The sequence below is a fragment of the Pithys albifrons genome, chromosome 28, assembly GCF_047495875.1.
Source record: "Pithys albifrons albifrons isolate INPA30051 chromosome 28, PitAlb_v1, whole genome shotgun sequence".
Classification (NCBI taxonomy): Eukaryota; Metazoa; Chordata; class Aves; order Passeriformes; family Thamnophilidae; genus Pithys; species Pithys albifrons.
Genome location: NC_092485.1, coordinates 321408 through 338347, shown reverse-complemented (window position 1 = coordinate 338347; position 16940 = coordinate 321408). Strand labels below are relative to the sequence as shown.

The 16940-nt window shown below is 50.4% G+C and overlaps 1 protein-coding gene across 1 annotated transcript in view; it reads right to left on the bottom strand.

Annotated features, from left to right (window-relative positions):
• Positions 1–4071: 4071 nt before the first annotated feature.
• IGFN1 (immunoglobulin like and fibronectin type III domain containing 1) overlaps positions 4072–16940 on the bottom strand; it is a 32404-nt gene continuing 19535 nt past the window's right edge. Inside the window, exons 16-25 of the mRNA XM_071578660.1 lie at positions 16370–16666; positions 14532–14831; positions 13483–13656; positions 12471–12599; positions 11104–11406; positions 9460–9548; positions 8076–8271; positions 6498–6797; positions 5233–5559; positions 4072–4448 (exon numbers count right to left, since the gene is read on the bottom strand). Coding sequence (XP_071434761.1) covers positions 4435–4448; positions 5233–5559; positions 6498–6797; positions 8076–8271; positions 9460–9548; positions 11104–11406; positions 12471–12599; positions 13483–13656; positions 14532–14831; positions 16370–16666 — 2129 coding nt within the window. The 3' untranslated portion in view covers positions 4072–4434. The remainder of the gene's footprint in view (positions 4449–5232; positions 5560–6497; positions 6798–8075; positions 8272–9459; positions 9549–11103; positions 11407–12470; positions 12600–13482; positions 13657–14531; positions 14832–16369; positions 16667–16940) is intronic.

The window sequence follows — 16940 nt, the reverse complement described above, 5'->3', positions numbered from 1 at the left end:
CCTTTCAGACCCCTCTGTGTGAGTTGTGCCTTTCAGACCCCTCTGTGTGAGGAGTTGTGCCTTTCAGACCCCTCTGTGAGTTGTGCCTTTCAGACCCCTCTGAGTTGTGCCTTTCAGACCCCTCTGAGTGAGGAGTTGTGCCTTTCAGACCCCTCTGAGTTATGCCTTTCAGACCCCTCTGAGTGAGGAGTTGTGCCTTTCAGACCCCTCTGTGTGAGGAGTTGTGCCTTTCAGACCCCTCTGAGTTGTGCCTTTCAGACCCCTCTGAGTTGTGCCTTTCAGACCCCTCTGTGTGAGGAGTTGTGCCTTTCAGACCCCTCTGTGTGAGGAGTTGTGCCTTTCAGACCCCTCTGAGTGAGGAGTTGTGTAGGTTTTAAAAGGAAAAGGGTCTCTTCTGTGCGGCGTGGAGGGAAAGGGAGAAGGGTTTCCCTGCTATCCCCTTTGTTCCATGGGGGCAGAGAAGGGAGGGAGAGATAAGAAGCTCTAAGCAGTTGCAAGGCGGAGAATAATCTGTTTATTCAAAAAACCACGAGGTAATGTCCAGTCCTGGGGGCGGTCCCCAGGTCTGGCAGGATTGGGTGAAAACTGAGGAAAAGTCCGGGTCAAAGGTCCCGTAACCAACAGAACTGGGACAGGGGCAGGGCCGGCTGGGCCCTGGCACTGCCCCCCCAGCCCCGAGGGATAACAGAAGGGAGAGGGGAGAAGGGCCAAGGAGCCCCCACCAGAGCACCGGGGGAGGAGGAGAACTGCCCAATGGCTGACCCATCAACAGAACAAAAGGGCCTGGGCGACACAAAGAGAACTGGCAGGGTGTGAACAACGACCCATCACAACTGAAACGCGGGCAGGGGAACAGAACCAGAAACTGCTTTTTAAAACTTCAACTGAGTCTCTGAGTTTAAAGTGTTTGTCCAGTGCTGGTTTTGGAATTCATTTCAGCATCTTCCCACAGATTTGTGCCTTTCAAACCCCTCTCAGTGAGGATTTGTGCCTTTCAAACCCCTCTCAGTGAGGATTTGTGCCTTTCAAGCCCCTCTCAGTGAGGATTTGTGCCTTTCAAGCCCCTCAGTGAGGATTTGTGCCTTTCAAACCCCTCTCGGTGAGGATTTGTGCCTTTCAAGCCCCTCTCAGTGAGGATTTGTGCCTCTCAAACCCCTCTCAGTGAGGATTTGTGCCTTTCAAACCCCTCTCGGTGAGGATTTGTGCCTTTCAAGCCCCTCTCAGTGAGGATTTGTGCCTTTCAAACCCCTCTCAGTGAGGATTTGTGCCTCTCAAGCCCCTCTCAGTGAGGATTTGTGCCTTTCAAACCCCTCTCAGTGAGGATTTGTGCCTTTCTCCCCTCCTCTGGTTGCTCCAGCAACCACCTCCTGGTCTGCAGCTCCAGACCATCTGCACTTCTCCACACAGAAGCCAAGGCAGAGACAGGCTTTGGAAGCAGAGATGATGTTTGGAATCTACAGGAGAGCACCACCCTCAGAGATTTGGGGGTGACACTGCCAGGGCACCCTTGAGTTTGCGGCTGCTCCTGCCGTCATCTCATGACCCAGGGAAGAAAAGCTCCTTCCTTGGCTCCAGGGGGTCATGCCAAGGGCTCGTGGGGGCTCTAAAACGTCTCCAGCCTCTGAAGGAGCCGGAATTGCGGCACCTCCTGCGCTGGCAAACCCTCCCTGCGCTGGCAAACCCTCCCTGCGCTGTCCCTGGGGACACCTGGGCAGCTCCGCGGTGCTGCAGCTCCACTCCCTGGAGGTGAAGGGATGGCACCGGCTGCGGGCCGGGAGAGGAGGAGGGCAGGGGCTGCTCCAAAGGTTGCCCATCCCTACTGAGCTCTTCCACCTCCACAGGGAGCCCGGGACCCTCCTGCAGCGCCCGGATCGAGGAGGTGGGCATGAAATTTGGCTGCCAGTGCTGCCAGGGGGTCAATCCATCACCGTCATGCCCTGCCAAGTGCATGGGCTGAGAATTCCTGCAGCCAGAGGGGAGTTATCCTTCCCAAAGGGAAAAGGGACCCTCAATTCAACCTCAGGGGCTGCTCGTGGTCTTCCACCATCACCACAACTCTCTGTGGTGGGAGGTCCCCAAGGACACCAGCACAGATCCCACACTCTCTCCTGTCCCAGCAGAGCCAGGGCAGCACCCAAACACCCTTAACCTTACAGGAGCACACAGTGACAGGGCTGAGCAGCACCTCCTTCCACAGGAGTTCTTCCCAAAGCTGAGGCTCCCAGCGCTGAGCAGCTCTGTCCTGGAGGGAAAGGACTGGGAAATGCCCAGGGCAAACGCTGGGCATCCCCAGCACACAGCAGGGCAGGAGGGGCAAGCAGGGGCCTCCTGCTGCTCAGAGCCTTGGTGGCTGTGCTGGATGGAGAAAAACCCTCACCAAGCAGGGCCTGAGAAGGGAAAATCAGAGAGGAAGGAACATCCAGTGAGTCCCTCTCAGAAAACAGCTTGGGAAGCCACTGCTCATTAATGAGCAGACCTGACCTCGCTCCCCAAGTCAGCAAAGATCACAGGTTTTGGAGTTCAAACAAAAGAATTAGAGTTTGGGTTTTGTTTTTTTTTTTTTTGCTGCAAATCAGCCAAATACACCAACCAGTCTCCTGCTGGGGGTGCCTGGTGGCTCTGCCCAGAGTCTGAAGGTCCATCCAAACCCAGCTCTGCCCCTTTGGTCCCTCCTGCAGCCACAGAAGGGGTTGGGTTGGAAGGACCTTCAGTCCCATCCCAGGGACAACTTTCATAGACCAGGTTGCTCCAGCCTGGCCTTGGCCACTTCCAGAGGTGGGGCAGCCACAAACATCTGCTCTTGCACTTTGGAAGGTGGTTCCTGGGAGGGGAATCACCACTTTGCTGCCATCAGAATAAACCAGCAGAGTTGCTGATGCCAACACTCCCTCCCTGCCCCTCGTGCTGCCTTGGCCATTCCTGGTGTTCTCTTCCCTGTGCTCTCCTGTCCCTGTGGAATTCCTGAGCTCTGGCTCAGCCCCATCCCAGCTTTCCAGCTGGGCCCGGAATACAAAACATTCCAGGAGGTCAGAGCAGAGGATGTGCAGGAGGCGGTGCTGACACCCAGGCATGGCACAGGGATGAGCCTGCAGCTCTCAGCAAGGTTAGCAGGAGCCTCTTGGTGTTCCAGAGCCATCCTGAGGTCCCTCAGGCTCCAATTCCCAACATTCAGCTCCTTCCATCTATCCCTTGTACTTATGAGCCAAGGAGAAAACCTGCCCTGCTCAGGTGAGGCCCCACCTGCAGCTCCCACAGGAGGAGGACATGGAGCTGCTGGAGGGAATCCACAGCCAGGGGTGACCTTGTCCAGCCTTGAGCTGTGCCAGCTGCAGGCAGCAGGAGCTGCCTGGGCAAAGTGAACACGTACCCGTGGTGTTTTACAGAACTACAGTTTAATTTCCTAATCTGCAGTTTGTCTGTACAACAGTGTACAAAATGTAACCCAAAGGAACATTTCAGCCCCACGGAAGGGTTTGGCTGTCTGAGAATCCAGGGAATTTGGGGGTTTCACCTGTTCTTCCCTGTCTCCTGGATGCTCAGGCTGTGCCACCTTCCCACACTCCCCAGAACATTTTGCTTTCCAGCCTCCCCCTCTCAGAGATGGAATCCTTTACCATGGCAGAAAGTCTCTGCTGGGGCCTCTCCTTTCTGCTCAGACATGAAAGATTTTGGCCCTCTTTTTGCACCAGGCCAAACCATGCCAGCAGTGCCGTGAGACAGGGGCAGTGAGGATGCCAAGGTGGCACTGGTGTGGCAGTTTAGGACTTGCTGCAGGTTTGCTCTGCTCACCCTAATCCAACTGGTGGTGGATTTCCAGTCCTTCCCATCAGGGCATTTTTACTGTGGGTGGCACTACCCCGGGCCAGGCTGGTCTGAGGATTTCTCTCTTGCCCAGATAAAATGAGCAGGAAGGTATTTTAACTTAGAAGTTAAGGCAAATAACATATTTAGCTGCTCCTGGTAGTGCAGTACATGCAGAACTGCTTCTCCCAGCACCAGGAAACCTGCTGAGAATCCCCTGGAGTCCAAAGTCATTGTCTGGGCTTAGGAAACCACGTGGGAAAGGCCAAATTCAGAGACCTCTGGTGTCCAGAAATATCCCTGTTGCAGGGGTGTGGGTGGGTGGTCTCTCCTGCCTGTGCTCTCCATGGAAACTTTAATTTCCTCTCATTTTCTGTGTTCCCAAAGCTTCTAATCTGTGTTTTAAAGGGCAAGTGGAAAGCCAAGACCATGACAAAAACACAATTCCCTTAAAGCTTTTCCTCTCTGATCTGGACTACAATGCAGCTTCGTTTTCAAAATGCAGTTACTGGCTGTGCAAAATAAAGCCCTCAGTCTATCATGAAAATCTGAAAATAAATGCACAGGCTTGGTATGGGTGAGTCCTCAGTGAAACCCTCTCAGTCACAGAGGGATGTTCTCAGGAGGGTCACTCTACAGACTGGAGTCTGAAAAGAAGAGAAGGAGAGAAGTGGTTCAATATTACAGAGTGTGAGGGTTGGGAGAAGATAAATGGTCTGAAAGGCTCCCTGAAAGGGGAGCTGAAACCTTCATTACAGGGCCAAAAAGACCAATAGCTGCAAAAGGATGGTCCTTGTGGGTCCCTTTCAACTCAGAAATATGTGAACTCTGTGGATTTTCTCCCCTCATAAAATCTCACCGAGGTATTTTTGCATTAAAAGGAAAATGTTTGACTCAAAGTCAAGGATATTTCACTGAGTGCAACCACCAGCAATATTTATCCATAGGTGTATTTACAAATCCATCCTCAGTCAATCCCACTGTCCTCCACTCACATCAGGACTCTGACCACGTCCCTCTCTTTCCTCCCCTCCCTTGTCTTTGGCCACCAAAGCTCAGCTGTTCCTTCTCTCCTTCTCCACCCCTTGCACATCTGAAGGGTCTTTTTCCTGAAGCTGCTGCCCTGGAGATAAATCTGACCAAGGGATGGTCTTACCCAATGAACATGGGATTGTTCTGCCTAAAAGATTTGCTCAAGGTCAGACCAAACCTTTGGCCTCCTGTAGAAATCAAGTGTTTTTCTCACATCTACAATTCAATTCCTAGTTCTCTCCCATATTGATCACCAGGAAGGTAATTAGGAGTTCCATAAAGCAGCCCAAACATCACTGCCTTGGCCAGGTGGGGCTGCATGGGGACCATTGTTGAGGCACTTGGCAGCAGTGGCACACCTTGGCATGCCCAGGGAAGGAAGGGCACTGCAGAGCTCACCTTTGATGGCCAGGAAGGCTCTGCTGAAGACACTCCCCACTTCATTGGTAGCTTCCACCATATACTCCCCTGCATCCTGCTTGGTGACCCCCAGGATGACCAGGGAGCAGACCCCAAAGTCGTTGGTGCAGAAGTAGCTGGGATCTTTGGAGAGGTCTCTGCTGTCCTTGTACCAGGTGATTTTTGGGGGGGGGTGGCCCCCGACTGCACAGCTCATGCGACACTCACTGCCTGTCACCACCACGTGGGGCCTCAGCGGGACGAGGAATCTCGGGGGCTGGTTTGGATTCACTCCTCTGTATTTCTGGGCTCTGACTCGGAATTCAGCTGGAAAAAAACAAACCACACCCCCTCAGATGCAGCTCCCAGGCAGGGTTTGCAGGACTGGTTTGCAGTCAGACACTTGGGGGTGCAGGGTCTGGAATTCTGCTCTGCCAGAGATCCTGTGCATGCTCAGATTGCACCCTGGGCTGCTTCCCAGAGCCCCTAGAATTTAGCTTTGAAGGCAGAAACTTTGGTTTCTGCAAAACTTAAGCTTTAGATTTTGCTGGGAATTCATTTTGGGGCAAATTGCACCACACAAGGGCTGGGAATGAAGGATTTCTGCAGAAAGGACAACCCTTTCCTGCCCAGCTGGAATTCGTCAGAGCGTCTCTGTGCATTCCTGCTCTGGGCAGCTCAATGTTCACAGAATCATGGAATGAACTGTGTTGGAAGAGACCTCTGAGATCATCAAGTCCAACCCTTGATCCAATCCTGCTGTGGTCACCAGATCATGACACTCAGTGCCACATCCAGTCTCATCTTAAAAACCTCCAGGGATGGGGAATCCACCCCCTCTCTGGGCAGCCCATGCCAATCCCTGAGCACTCTCTCTGCAAAGAATTTCCTTCTGATACCCAACCTAAACCTCCCCTGGCAGAGCTCAAGCTAAGCCCTCTTGTTCTACTGCCTGTGAGAAGGGACCAACCCCCACCTGGCTACAAACTCCTTACAGGGAGTTTTAGAGTGACAAGGTCACCTCTGAGCCTCCTCTTCTCCAGGCTGAACACCCCCAGCTCCCTCAGCCTCTCCCCACAGCACTTGTGCTCCAGTCCCTTCTCCAGCCTTGTTGCTCTTCTCTGGCCCTGCTCCAGCCCCTCAATCTCTTTCCTGAACTGAGGGGCCCAGAACTGAACAATTCCTGGGGCAGAGACCCACTCCAGGACAAGGTGTTAGAGACAACAAAAGCAACACACAGAAACACTTTGCAAAAGCTGCTTCACCCTTTGTTTTTCGGATCCTCCAGGGCTGCAGAGTTTCTGAGGGAGCACTGGCCCCCAGGCTGTTCTTTGCCACCACCCTGAAGAAGTAATCCCTGCCTGGGACCACGGTGGTGAATGTGAACTTGTTGTTGTAGATCAGGTCCCCCACCACGCCCCACAGGCCCTTGGGGGACTCCCGTTTCAGGACGGTGTAGTGCAGGTTCTTCTCCCACTTCTCAGATGCTGATGGTTCCCAGGCCACTGTCACTGTGTTGGGCACGTTCTCCTCCAGCTGAAGTGGCCCAGGAGGCTGTGGGACATCTGGGAGGTGAGGACAAACAATGTCACCCATGGAGGGACAGTGGCACAGTGCAGAACCTTAAACCCCTGGACGCTGCTCCACACGGGCTCAGGAAACACTCTGGACATGGGAAGGGTCAAACTTTGGTTCCTTCTCCAGCAACACAAACTCCTTTGCTGTGACCTGAGCTGCTGCTGCAGAACATCTGCATTGCTGGTCCCTGCCCTTCTTGTGGGAAGGAGAAGGGGGTGGTACAGCTGAAGTGTTTCCCTCTTGGGGACAGAGCTCAGAATGCAGCTGGAGCTGTGGCTCGGTGTCTCAGTCTCCTCAGTGACCCCTCAGGCTCTTCCAGAGCAGGAACTGCTCCTGGGGTTTACACTGTCCCCCTGTGGGACCTGGCCTGGCCCATCTCAGTAGGGTCACTCTGGAAGTACAGTTTTAATCAGCTCTGTCCTGCACAAAGTGTCCAGACTGAATCCCAGAGAAAATTGTGCCCTGGTTCTCTCTCTGCCTGAAGGGCCAAACTGCAGCAGAGCTCTCCCTGCCAACCTCAGCTTGCTGCCTGCTGCCTGTTCACAGAAAATCACAGAATCCAAGACTGGTTTGGGTTGGAAGGACCTTAAAGCTCATCCAGTCCACCCCCTGCCATGGGCAGGGACACCTCCCACGAGCCCAGGTTGCTCCAAGCCCTGTCCAACCCGCCCTTGGACACTTCCAGGGATGGGGCAGCCACAGCTTCTCTGAGCAACCTGTGTCAGGGCCTGCCCACCTCACAGAGAAGAATTCCTTCCCAATAACCCATCTAACCCTGCCCCCTGTCAGTTTGAAGCCTTTCCCTGTGTTCTGTCGCTCCATCCCTTGTCACATGTCCCTCTCCAGCTCTTCTGGAGCCACTTTAGGCACTGGAAGGGGCTCTCAGGTCTCCCTGGGCTCTTCTCTTCTCCAGGTGATCTGCCCCAGCTCTCCCAGCCTGGCTCCAGAGCACAGGGGCCCCAGCCCTTGGAGCATCTCTGTGGCCTCCTCTGTACTTGCTCCAGCAACTCCACATCTTTCTGATGTTGGTGCCCCAGGGCTGGAGGCAGGGGGGGTCTCACCTGAGTGGGGCAGAGTGGCAGAATCCCCCCCTGCCCTGCTGCCCACACTGTGGGACCAGCCCAGCACCCATGGCCAGAGCATGTCCAGCCTCTCCCCCACCAACACCCCCAAGTCCTTCCCCTGAGGGCTGCTCTCAATCCCCTCATCCCCCAGCCTGGACTGACCCTGGGAGCTGCTGGTACCTACAGGTGGGAGTGAGTTACCTGTAATTTGGACCTGGAAGCTGAAGGTCTCCCCCTTGCTCAGCCCATTGTGGAGCTCCACACTGTAGGTGCCACTGTGGGCAAGCTCGGCCATGCCAATCAGCAGCTGGGTGGTTCCCCCCTCGGTTTTTATGGTGGTTCCACTGGGAAGGGGAAGCCCATCCTTCAGCCAGACCACCACAGGGGCTGGAGATCCCTGGGAAGAACAACAGGAGTCACAGCCCACCTTGTTTCACCTCCACATCATGTCTTTACATCTGTAGTTTCGTTGCCTCATCCCAAACCTGGATCTACTCAACACATATTTAAAAATACAGGTCTAAGGTGGATCTAAGAGCCCTCATGTGCTCTGGAGGTTCTTTGTTTTCTTTCCCAGTGTCTTTTAAGGATGTTTTTGCAGTAAGGTGTTCAATAAGGCTTAACCAGGCTATGCATAGAGTAAGTCCAATGTCAGCCAAAGTATTCTGCACCGAGAGCAGATGACACCAGGAATTAATATTTTCAACTATTTAAAAAAGGTCTGCTCAGTTTGAAAAGAAAAAACATCCTCAAGGTCTTTATTTCCCTCGTGCCATCTTTGGCCTTCATTTTCCCAGAAACAAGGAGAAAGGTCAGCAAATATCCCACTTTGCCTTCATCACCCTCCTCCTGACACCCCAAACTTTACAGAGTCACAGGAGGTTGGAAAGACCTCCAAGATCATCAAATCCACCCTGTGACTAAACCCCACCTTGTGCCTTTCAAACCTCTCCATGTGAGAATTTGTGCCTTCCAAACCCCTCTGTGTGAGAATTTGTGCCTTCCAAACCCCTCTGAGTGAGAATTTGTGCCTTTCAGACCCCTCTGGCTGAGGATTTGTGCCTCAGTCCAGAGCCCTGAGTGACACATCCAGTCATTCCTTGGACACCTCCAGGGGTGGGGACTCCAAACCTCCCTGGGCAGCCCCTTCCAATGTCTGACCACCCTTTCAGTGACTAAAAACCCCTTGGTTGTTCCCAGCTGATTCCAAAGCCCTCAGGATTTCTGTCAGTGCCTGTTTCTCAAGCCACAGTTCTGCTGCTTGGTGAGACAGTCAGGGAGAGGCTCTTGAGGGAAATCAGTGACTTTTAAGCCTGACAGAGCAGTGGAGATGATGCTCACACTGCTGGGGTTGGATGGATGGCTTTGCCAGAGTCAATGGATGACTTTAATCCCCTCAAACACTGATGCCAACGGTGCCAGCTGAATTCCTGCCCGTGTTCTCCTCGCCCAGGAAGTGCACACAGACCAAAGTGGTTGTAAAGTAAATTCCAGGACATGAAAACAGGAGCTCAGTTTTCAAGTCTGCTGCTGACTTAGAGCATAAAACCAGACAGGGGATTCCACCAACCCCTGGAACACTCACCTCAAAGGGAATATTCACCCGGAGGGGGTTTCCTGCTCTTAGAACCAGGAGGTTTTTCACTGTGTCATCAATTAATAACCTGGGAGGAACTGGAAAAGACAGGGATGGCATAAATAATTGTACATTCACTGTCACTGGTGACAGTCCCACGTGGTGGATACCCCAGTGCCTTCTCCAGAAAGGGCTGGAGCTGGGAAGGAGCTCCTGACCCACTCCAAGACTTTACACCTTTCAAATTCCATTACTATTGAGTACAATGACTAAACAAGGAGAAATGAGGTACAAATACAGTCACTGTGCTCACGTGATGTCCCAATCACAGAGAAATTGGCTCTTTCACACCCTTCACCCAAACCCAGGGGTGACATTTTGGGTTTAGTAACACCTGGGGAAAAGGGAACTCCAAGGGACACTTATAAAATATACCCACAGGAAACCAGCCTTTATTTAAATAATTTTATGTAATTATATATATAATATATAGTTATATAGTTATAGTTATATAGTTATATAGTTATAGTTATATATTATAAATAACTATATAATATATAATATATATATTATATAGTTTATATATATTATATATCATATAGTTTATAATATATATAGTTTATATATATAGTTTATAATATATATTATAATATAGAATACAATTATATAATAATATATAATATATATTATATATAATATATTATACTATAATATATTATATATTATATTATATATTATATATTATATTATATATTATATTATATATTATATTATATATATTATATTATATATTATATTATATATTATTATATATATACTATATATAATATATTATACTATATACAATATATATTATATTATATATATAACTATGTATATTATATAATTTTATAAGTTTATTTAAAATAATATTCTTCTAGCATTCAAAATCTTTCTGGTTTTTAATCAATATAATATAGTATTATATTTAGTGTTTTTCTAAAAATGCCCAGCACAGTGGGGCTAAATTATTGTTTCCAGTATAAAACTGAAAAAACTCCTTCCCACATAGACTTATTTTATCTGTTTACTGATCAATTATAAAGGGAGTCTCCATCAATGGGAGATATTTTCCTGTAGGTCCTCACAGAATTCTCTCTTCCTTCTGTAATTCTGCACCATTCCCAAACAGCAGGAAAGAAGGCAGAGCTTCAGCTTGTGAACAAAGTGGAAAAGTGGAAGTGGTGAAAACTTCCAAACTAGGCAATTAAATAAAATAAAGTATCCAAAAACCAACGCAAAAAATGATAATTTAAGAGGATGAAATACAATGTTTAGTTCCAGAGGACTGTGTAAAAATAGACTGAAAACTGTTTTTGACTGGAAGGGGTGTGTTGGGATAAGGGATGTTGGGTTCCTGCCTCGTGGCTGTGACAGAGCTCTCCAAAAGGGGCGAAAATCCAGGGAGAAAATAACAGTTTTGGGACTTCTTTTCTGCTGGTGGCTCTCCAGCACGGGCTGAATGACCATCTAACACCAGTGAAATATCCAGAATTTCCTGGGGAGGTGCAGAGGGGAAAGGGATGCTCATCCCTTCGTGTCTGTGGGATGTGGAAGAAGCTCATCCCATCGACCCCGAGAGCTGCTGCTCCCATTCCCTGTCCACTGACTCACCCACGGGGGCAGCCGCCTCCAGGAGGGCCTCCAGCTCTGTGGCTTCTCCTGGCCCGCTGTCATTGATGGCCCTCACACGGAGGAGATACTTCTCCTTGGCCTGGAGACCCTTGAGGGTGCAGGTGGTGGCCTCTGCGGGCAGGGTGAGGCACCTGCTCCAGGTGGGGCTCTGGGGAAGCCTCATCTCCACCTCATAGCCCTTCACATCGTTCCCATCCTTGACTTCAGGTCTGCTCCACGTCAGGGTGATGCTGGTGCTGTTGCAGCTGCTCACTTTGAGGTCCTGCACTTGACCTGGAGATTCTGAGAAGGGAAAAAAATTAATTTAAACTATTTTTTCTAAGATTTCTGTCCACTCAATCACTTCCTGCGATTCCCCAACATTCTTGGAGCACACTGGATATCCACCCTGCTGTCCTGCCCACACCTTGTCCCGGTTCTTCAGAGCTGAATTCAGGTCCCTGCTCCATCCAGCCCTGCAGGACAACCCTCACCACCTCCAGCATGGTCTGCATCCCCTCTGGAGACCTCCACACTGCACATAACCCCACCCAGGGAATCTGCCACACCTTCCCTTGGACACCCCATGGGAAATCCTTCCATCCCTTCCTCGAGCTGATTCTCAGCCATGAAACATCCCCCAGTTATTCGATCTTTGTGTTCACACACATTTCAGGAGTGTTTAAGACCATCCCCTCTCCACTGACACCCCCAGGGTGTGTTCAGCTCCCCCAGGGTCAGCAGGGCAGTGTCACGACACCTGATCTCCAGACACAGTTCTCAACTGAGCCTTTGAGGGGCTCTCAGGGGCTTCAGCCCCTGTCGTTAAATAAATCACTTGACTGATCTCATTTTATGGGGTTTCCTTTTTGGGTATTTTATTTCTCTCCTCTTCATCAAGGGTTACAGTTACTGGGTAGTTGTGGAGAGAAGGGAAGAGGAGCAGAAGAAGGAAGAAGGTGCAACTGTGTTTACATTAACCATATTTAAACTATTCTTGTGCAAGAATATTCAAGGTCCAGGAGGGACCATATTCACAACTATTTTTTCACACAGTTACACACAACCTTAAAACCCCCCCACACCATGCAAACTATCCAACATCACACAGCCATAGCTAATTATTAAGTAATATATATCTCCTAAAAATTGCTAGATCTAAACAGTCTTAATGCAACTTATTTTAACTTTATAAAGGAGCTCCATTAACGTTACTCTGTGGAGTTTCTGCAGGTTCATTTCTCGCTTCTGCACCAGCTCAAGGTCTCGAGACCAATTCCATTCTTATCTCGGCAGCTTCACCTGCAAATTTGTCTTTGGTTTGCCAGCCTGAAAATGTATGAACCCTAACAGGGCAGGGCACTTACTGGTGGGATCCCATGCAGAGACAGGCTGGGAGGGGGCACTGCTGTCCCCTGTGCCAGCAGCGTTGACAGCGGCCACCCGGAACTCGTACTGCACCCCCTTCTTCAGGCTGGGCACCTTCAGCTTCTTGTCTGCACAAAGGAAAGGAGAGGAGAGTGTTGGCACAGCTGAGCTGCTGCCCAGCAGGAGAGGGGAGACAACAGCCTTCCCCCAGGGAGATTTATGGACTGAGTGATTCTCAGGAGACATTGATTTCCCTGCTCTTCCCTCTCCCAGTGCATGTGTGCTCCTGGGATGTGTTCATCGTGTTCCCTTTGGAGGCAAACAGCACTTGAATCACAGGATCTTGGAATCATTAGGGTTGGAAAAGACCTGCAAGGCCACGGAGTCCAACCTGTGCCCAAACCCCACCTTGTCCCCCAGCCCAGAGCACTGAGTGCCACGTTCAGGCATTCCTTGGGCACCTCCAGGTGTGGGGACTCCAAACCTCCCTGGGCAGCCCCTTCCAGTGCGTGACCACTCATTTCATGAGGAAATTCCTCCTGATGTCCAACCTGTCCCTGCCCTGGCCCAGCCTGAGGCCGTTCCCTCCTCCTGTCCCTGTTCCTGGAGCAGAGCCCGACCCCCCACCCCGGCCCTCCTGGCAGGGACTCCTGGAGAGGAAGAAGGTCCCCCCTGAGCCTCCTTTTCTCCAGCTGAGCCCCCCCAGCTCCCTCAGCCCCTCCTGCTGCTCCAGACCCTTCCCAGCTCTGTTCCCTTCTCTGGACATGCTCCAGCCCCTCAGTGTCTTCTTGAACTGGGAGATGCAGAGCTGGACACAGCACCCCATCCCTGGAGGTTTTTAAGGTGAGACTGGATGTGGCACTGAGTGCCATGATCTGGTGATCACAATGGGGTTGGATCAAGGGTTGGACTTGATGGTCTCAGAGGTCTCTTCCAACCCAGATGATTCTATGATTCCATGATTCAATGATTCTGAGTCTTTCAGCCTGTTCCAGGATTCAGGATACCCACCTTTTACAGGCCCACTGGTGACTGGCAGCCAGGTCATGGTGCCCTTCTTGCGTTTCTGGATGATGTATCCCACAATTTGGGAAGTGCCAGTCTTACGAGGTGGCTTCCAGGATATTGTGACGCTGTCCCTGCTGGCACTGATGACCTCAGGGGGCTCTGGGGAGCCAGGGGTAGCTGGGAAGAGATTAGGGTTCCATTATTAGCCAGTACATTTTTATTGCAAGATAAGATAATGTTCTGTGTCATTTCTTCTTCTGCTTTACCCAAGGTATTTACATGGATGTGCTTGGAAAACCTGCCTGGGACCTGGAGCTTGGAATTCTGTTCCACACACAAACTGGATCCAGAGTGGACCTTGTTCCTGAATTTTTATTTCAAAAATGACCTGCTCTCATCAGGACTGACAATTCCACTCTCAGCCAGTGGAGTGAGGTGTGTCATTGTTACCTGGTGAGAAGGGTCAGCATCACTCCTGCTTTTAATGGCAGAAACTGGTACCAGAATGGATTTTCTCAGCCCTCTGCTAAAGCTTTCAAACTCCATAACCATGGGAACAAGAACATGGAGAGAACTAGAATGTGGTGTTGCTCTCTCTCTAGTACTTCATTTGTGCCCATGGAAAAACTGTTCTGGTATTTAAATTCCTTGAAGGACAGAGAATGTGTTCAGTTGTGTGGAAATCAGAGCAATGGAGTGGCCACACTGAAAAATATGGAACCTGCAGAGACACTGCTTTGCCTGTGGAGACAAGAAAAGGCCTCACACGTTCCCTCTGAAGCCACACCAGGAAAAATTGCCTTTGATCTGGATGCATTTTCCACTTCCCCTCTGGAACTTGCTTTCCAGTTCAGGATGGAGCACAGCCAAGAAGGCAACTCCACCTCAGCATCACCAGAGCCTACAACGCACTGCTGGTCCTGCTGTGCCACCCCCACAGATTTGAGTGAAGATTCCACAGCCACATCCAAAACATCCACAAGTTTTCTTCCACATCAGCTTGATAATGAATTTCCCAATGACAGTTTTGGATTGGGTGAAGTTCTGCTCACCTTTACCAAGAGCCTTCACCTCTCCCGATTCCAGCGCGTCGCTTGTTCCCTCCGCATTCCTGGCTCTCACCCTGAAGTAGTAGCTCATGTCTTCTTCCACTTTGTTAGTTGTAAAGGTGGTGCAGCTCCTAGGGGTTTCTCCCAGGGTTTCCCACTCCTTCTTTCCCACTTGCTGCCTCTCCACAATGTACCTTTGCACCGGTTTGCCCCCGTCGTCCTTCGGGGGCTGCCACTGGATGGTGATGCTGTTTGTGGAGCTCTCGATGACTTTGAGGGGTCCTGACGGTGGCTGTGGCTTGTCTGGGAAGATGGACAGAGAGGTGATGGGTTGGCTGCAGAGCCAGATGTGCTCCTGGATTTGGAGCAGACACTGTCCCTTGCTCACCAGCCTGTTCCTGGTGGGGTACAGGCACAGTTGAAGAACAAGGGTTGAGCACTTGAACTGCCCTCTCCAAATTTCCACTCCTCTATGATGAAGTGGGAGCCAGGACCCTGCTCTCCCTGGGCCAACTCTTCCCATAGGAATTGCACCAGTTCAGCTGGATAATACAGAAGGAACATAATTTCTGGTCTCCCAAAAGGGCCCAAACATTTATGGTAGGGCTGAACTGGGCATTTCAGATGTGCATGTGGTGCACAGTCCCACCTCCCACAGCCTCACAACACCCAAAACTCAGCACTGAGGCTGTGAAAAACCACACTAGACTCGTGTACCCTTGTTCTAAAGGGCAGGAAGCTCATCAGAAGCTGCTGAAATACAAAACTGAAAAACACCAAGACCCAAGAAGCCTCCCCAGATGATAAGACTTAATCCAGTTTGCAGACATGGCTTATCTTTTGCATTTGAAAAAGAAATGTAGTTCCTGTGTGTTCCTTGCTCTGTAGCAAATCATTCATTGTCCCCTTCTGCCTTGTGTTCATGAATAATGGCTTAGCTCTGGGTATCTGCTCTTCTCAGGATAAACAAACAGGAATCCCTTAGTTAGCATGAACCCTCCCATGTTTAAAATAACCCAGCCTCTTAATTATACTAACCCTATATTAACTGAAAGTTTTTACAATAAATTGTCTTTCTTCTTCCCTCCAAATGAAGTTCATTTTTTGACTGTTGCAAGAAACCTTTTGTGGTAGTTTTGGCTTTAGTTTCAGCCAGGCCTCAGTTCAGCAGGCCCAGAGGATGTGACAGAGATCAGAAGGGATGAGCATCACCTGGTTAAGCAACTAAAGAGATATTTCATATCCTCTGACATCATCAAGAGGTATAAAAGGAGAGGGAGGTGGAGCTTTTCTCTCCTTTGGTCTTTGCCTCAGCCCCTGAGGCCGCCCTGCCCTGCCCTGCCCTGCCCTGCCCAGATCAGGCCTTGCTGCCATCCCTGCTCTGTTATCCAGAGTGGGGAACATTTTCTTGTTAATTTTTCTCCTCTCTTGCTGGGCGGTTTCTCTGGAAGAGTTTTTGGGAGGATTTGTGGGGTTTGGGTGGTTGGAATCTGTTATTTGGTTGGGTGACTCAGTAGTTATTGCTGTTAGTTTGTTTTTTTCTCACATTTGTGTAATATATATGTATTATATCATATTCTGTTTTAATTGTCCTTCTTTTGTATAAGATAAGAGCCTTGCTATTTCGGGTTTGGGGGTTTTTTCCTCCCTCCTCTTCCCTTGGTGAGGGTGGACTCTTTCTGTCTGTGTTGGGCAGTTGGCATCTTGCCAGCTAAACCTCACACCCCTTTTGTAGAGGCAAACTCCACAGTGCAGCTCCTCTGGGAATGCCCAATATCTCCAAACAGGATGGTCAGCAGCCTCAATGAGTTCCCCACACAGTGGCTTTGTGGAGCCCTTACCCATCACCACAAGCTTCAAGTTGATCTCCAGGACGCCACTGTCGTTCTTCAGCCTGACCTTGTAGTCCCCACCATCCTTCCTCTGGCAGCTGGGGATGGACAGCATGGTGAAGGTGTCAGTTTTGTCCACACGGATCCTGCTGTCATCTGCCAGCTCCATGCTGTCCTTGAGCCACGTGGCCCTGATGGGCAGGCGACCCTCGAAGGGGATCCTCAGCTTCACCCCCTGCCCCGCCCTGGCCACCGTGGGGACACGGGTCAGGTTCTTGAGGAGCATCTTGTCAACCTGTGGAGGGTCTAATCAAGGGGATACAAGGTCATTAAAACCCACAATTCAGAGAGGACAAGGCTCACCTTGGGGGGAAGGCCTGGTGGCAACACTCTGAGTGTCACAACACTTGGACCTTCACCAGTTTCATGTTCAGAGCTTCACAACACTTGGACCTTCACTAGTTCATACTTAGGGCTTCACAACACTTGGACCTTCACCAGTTTCATGCTCAGAGTGTCACAAAATAATTATCACAAGGTTTTGTGGTGTCACACTGTCCTTCCCCTGGAGAAAGGTTCT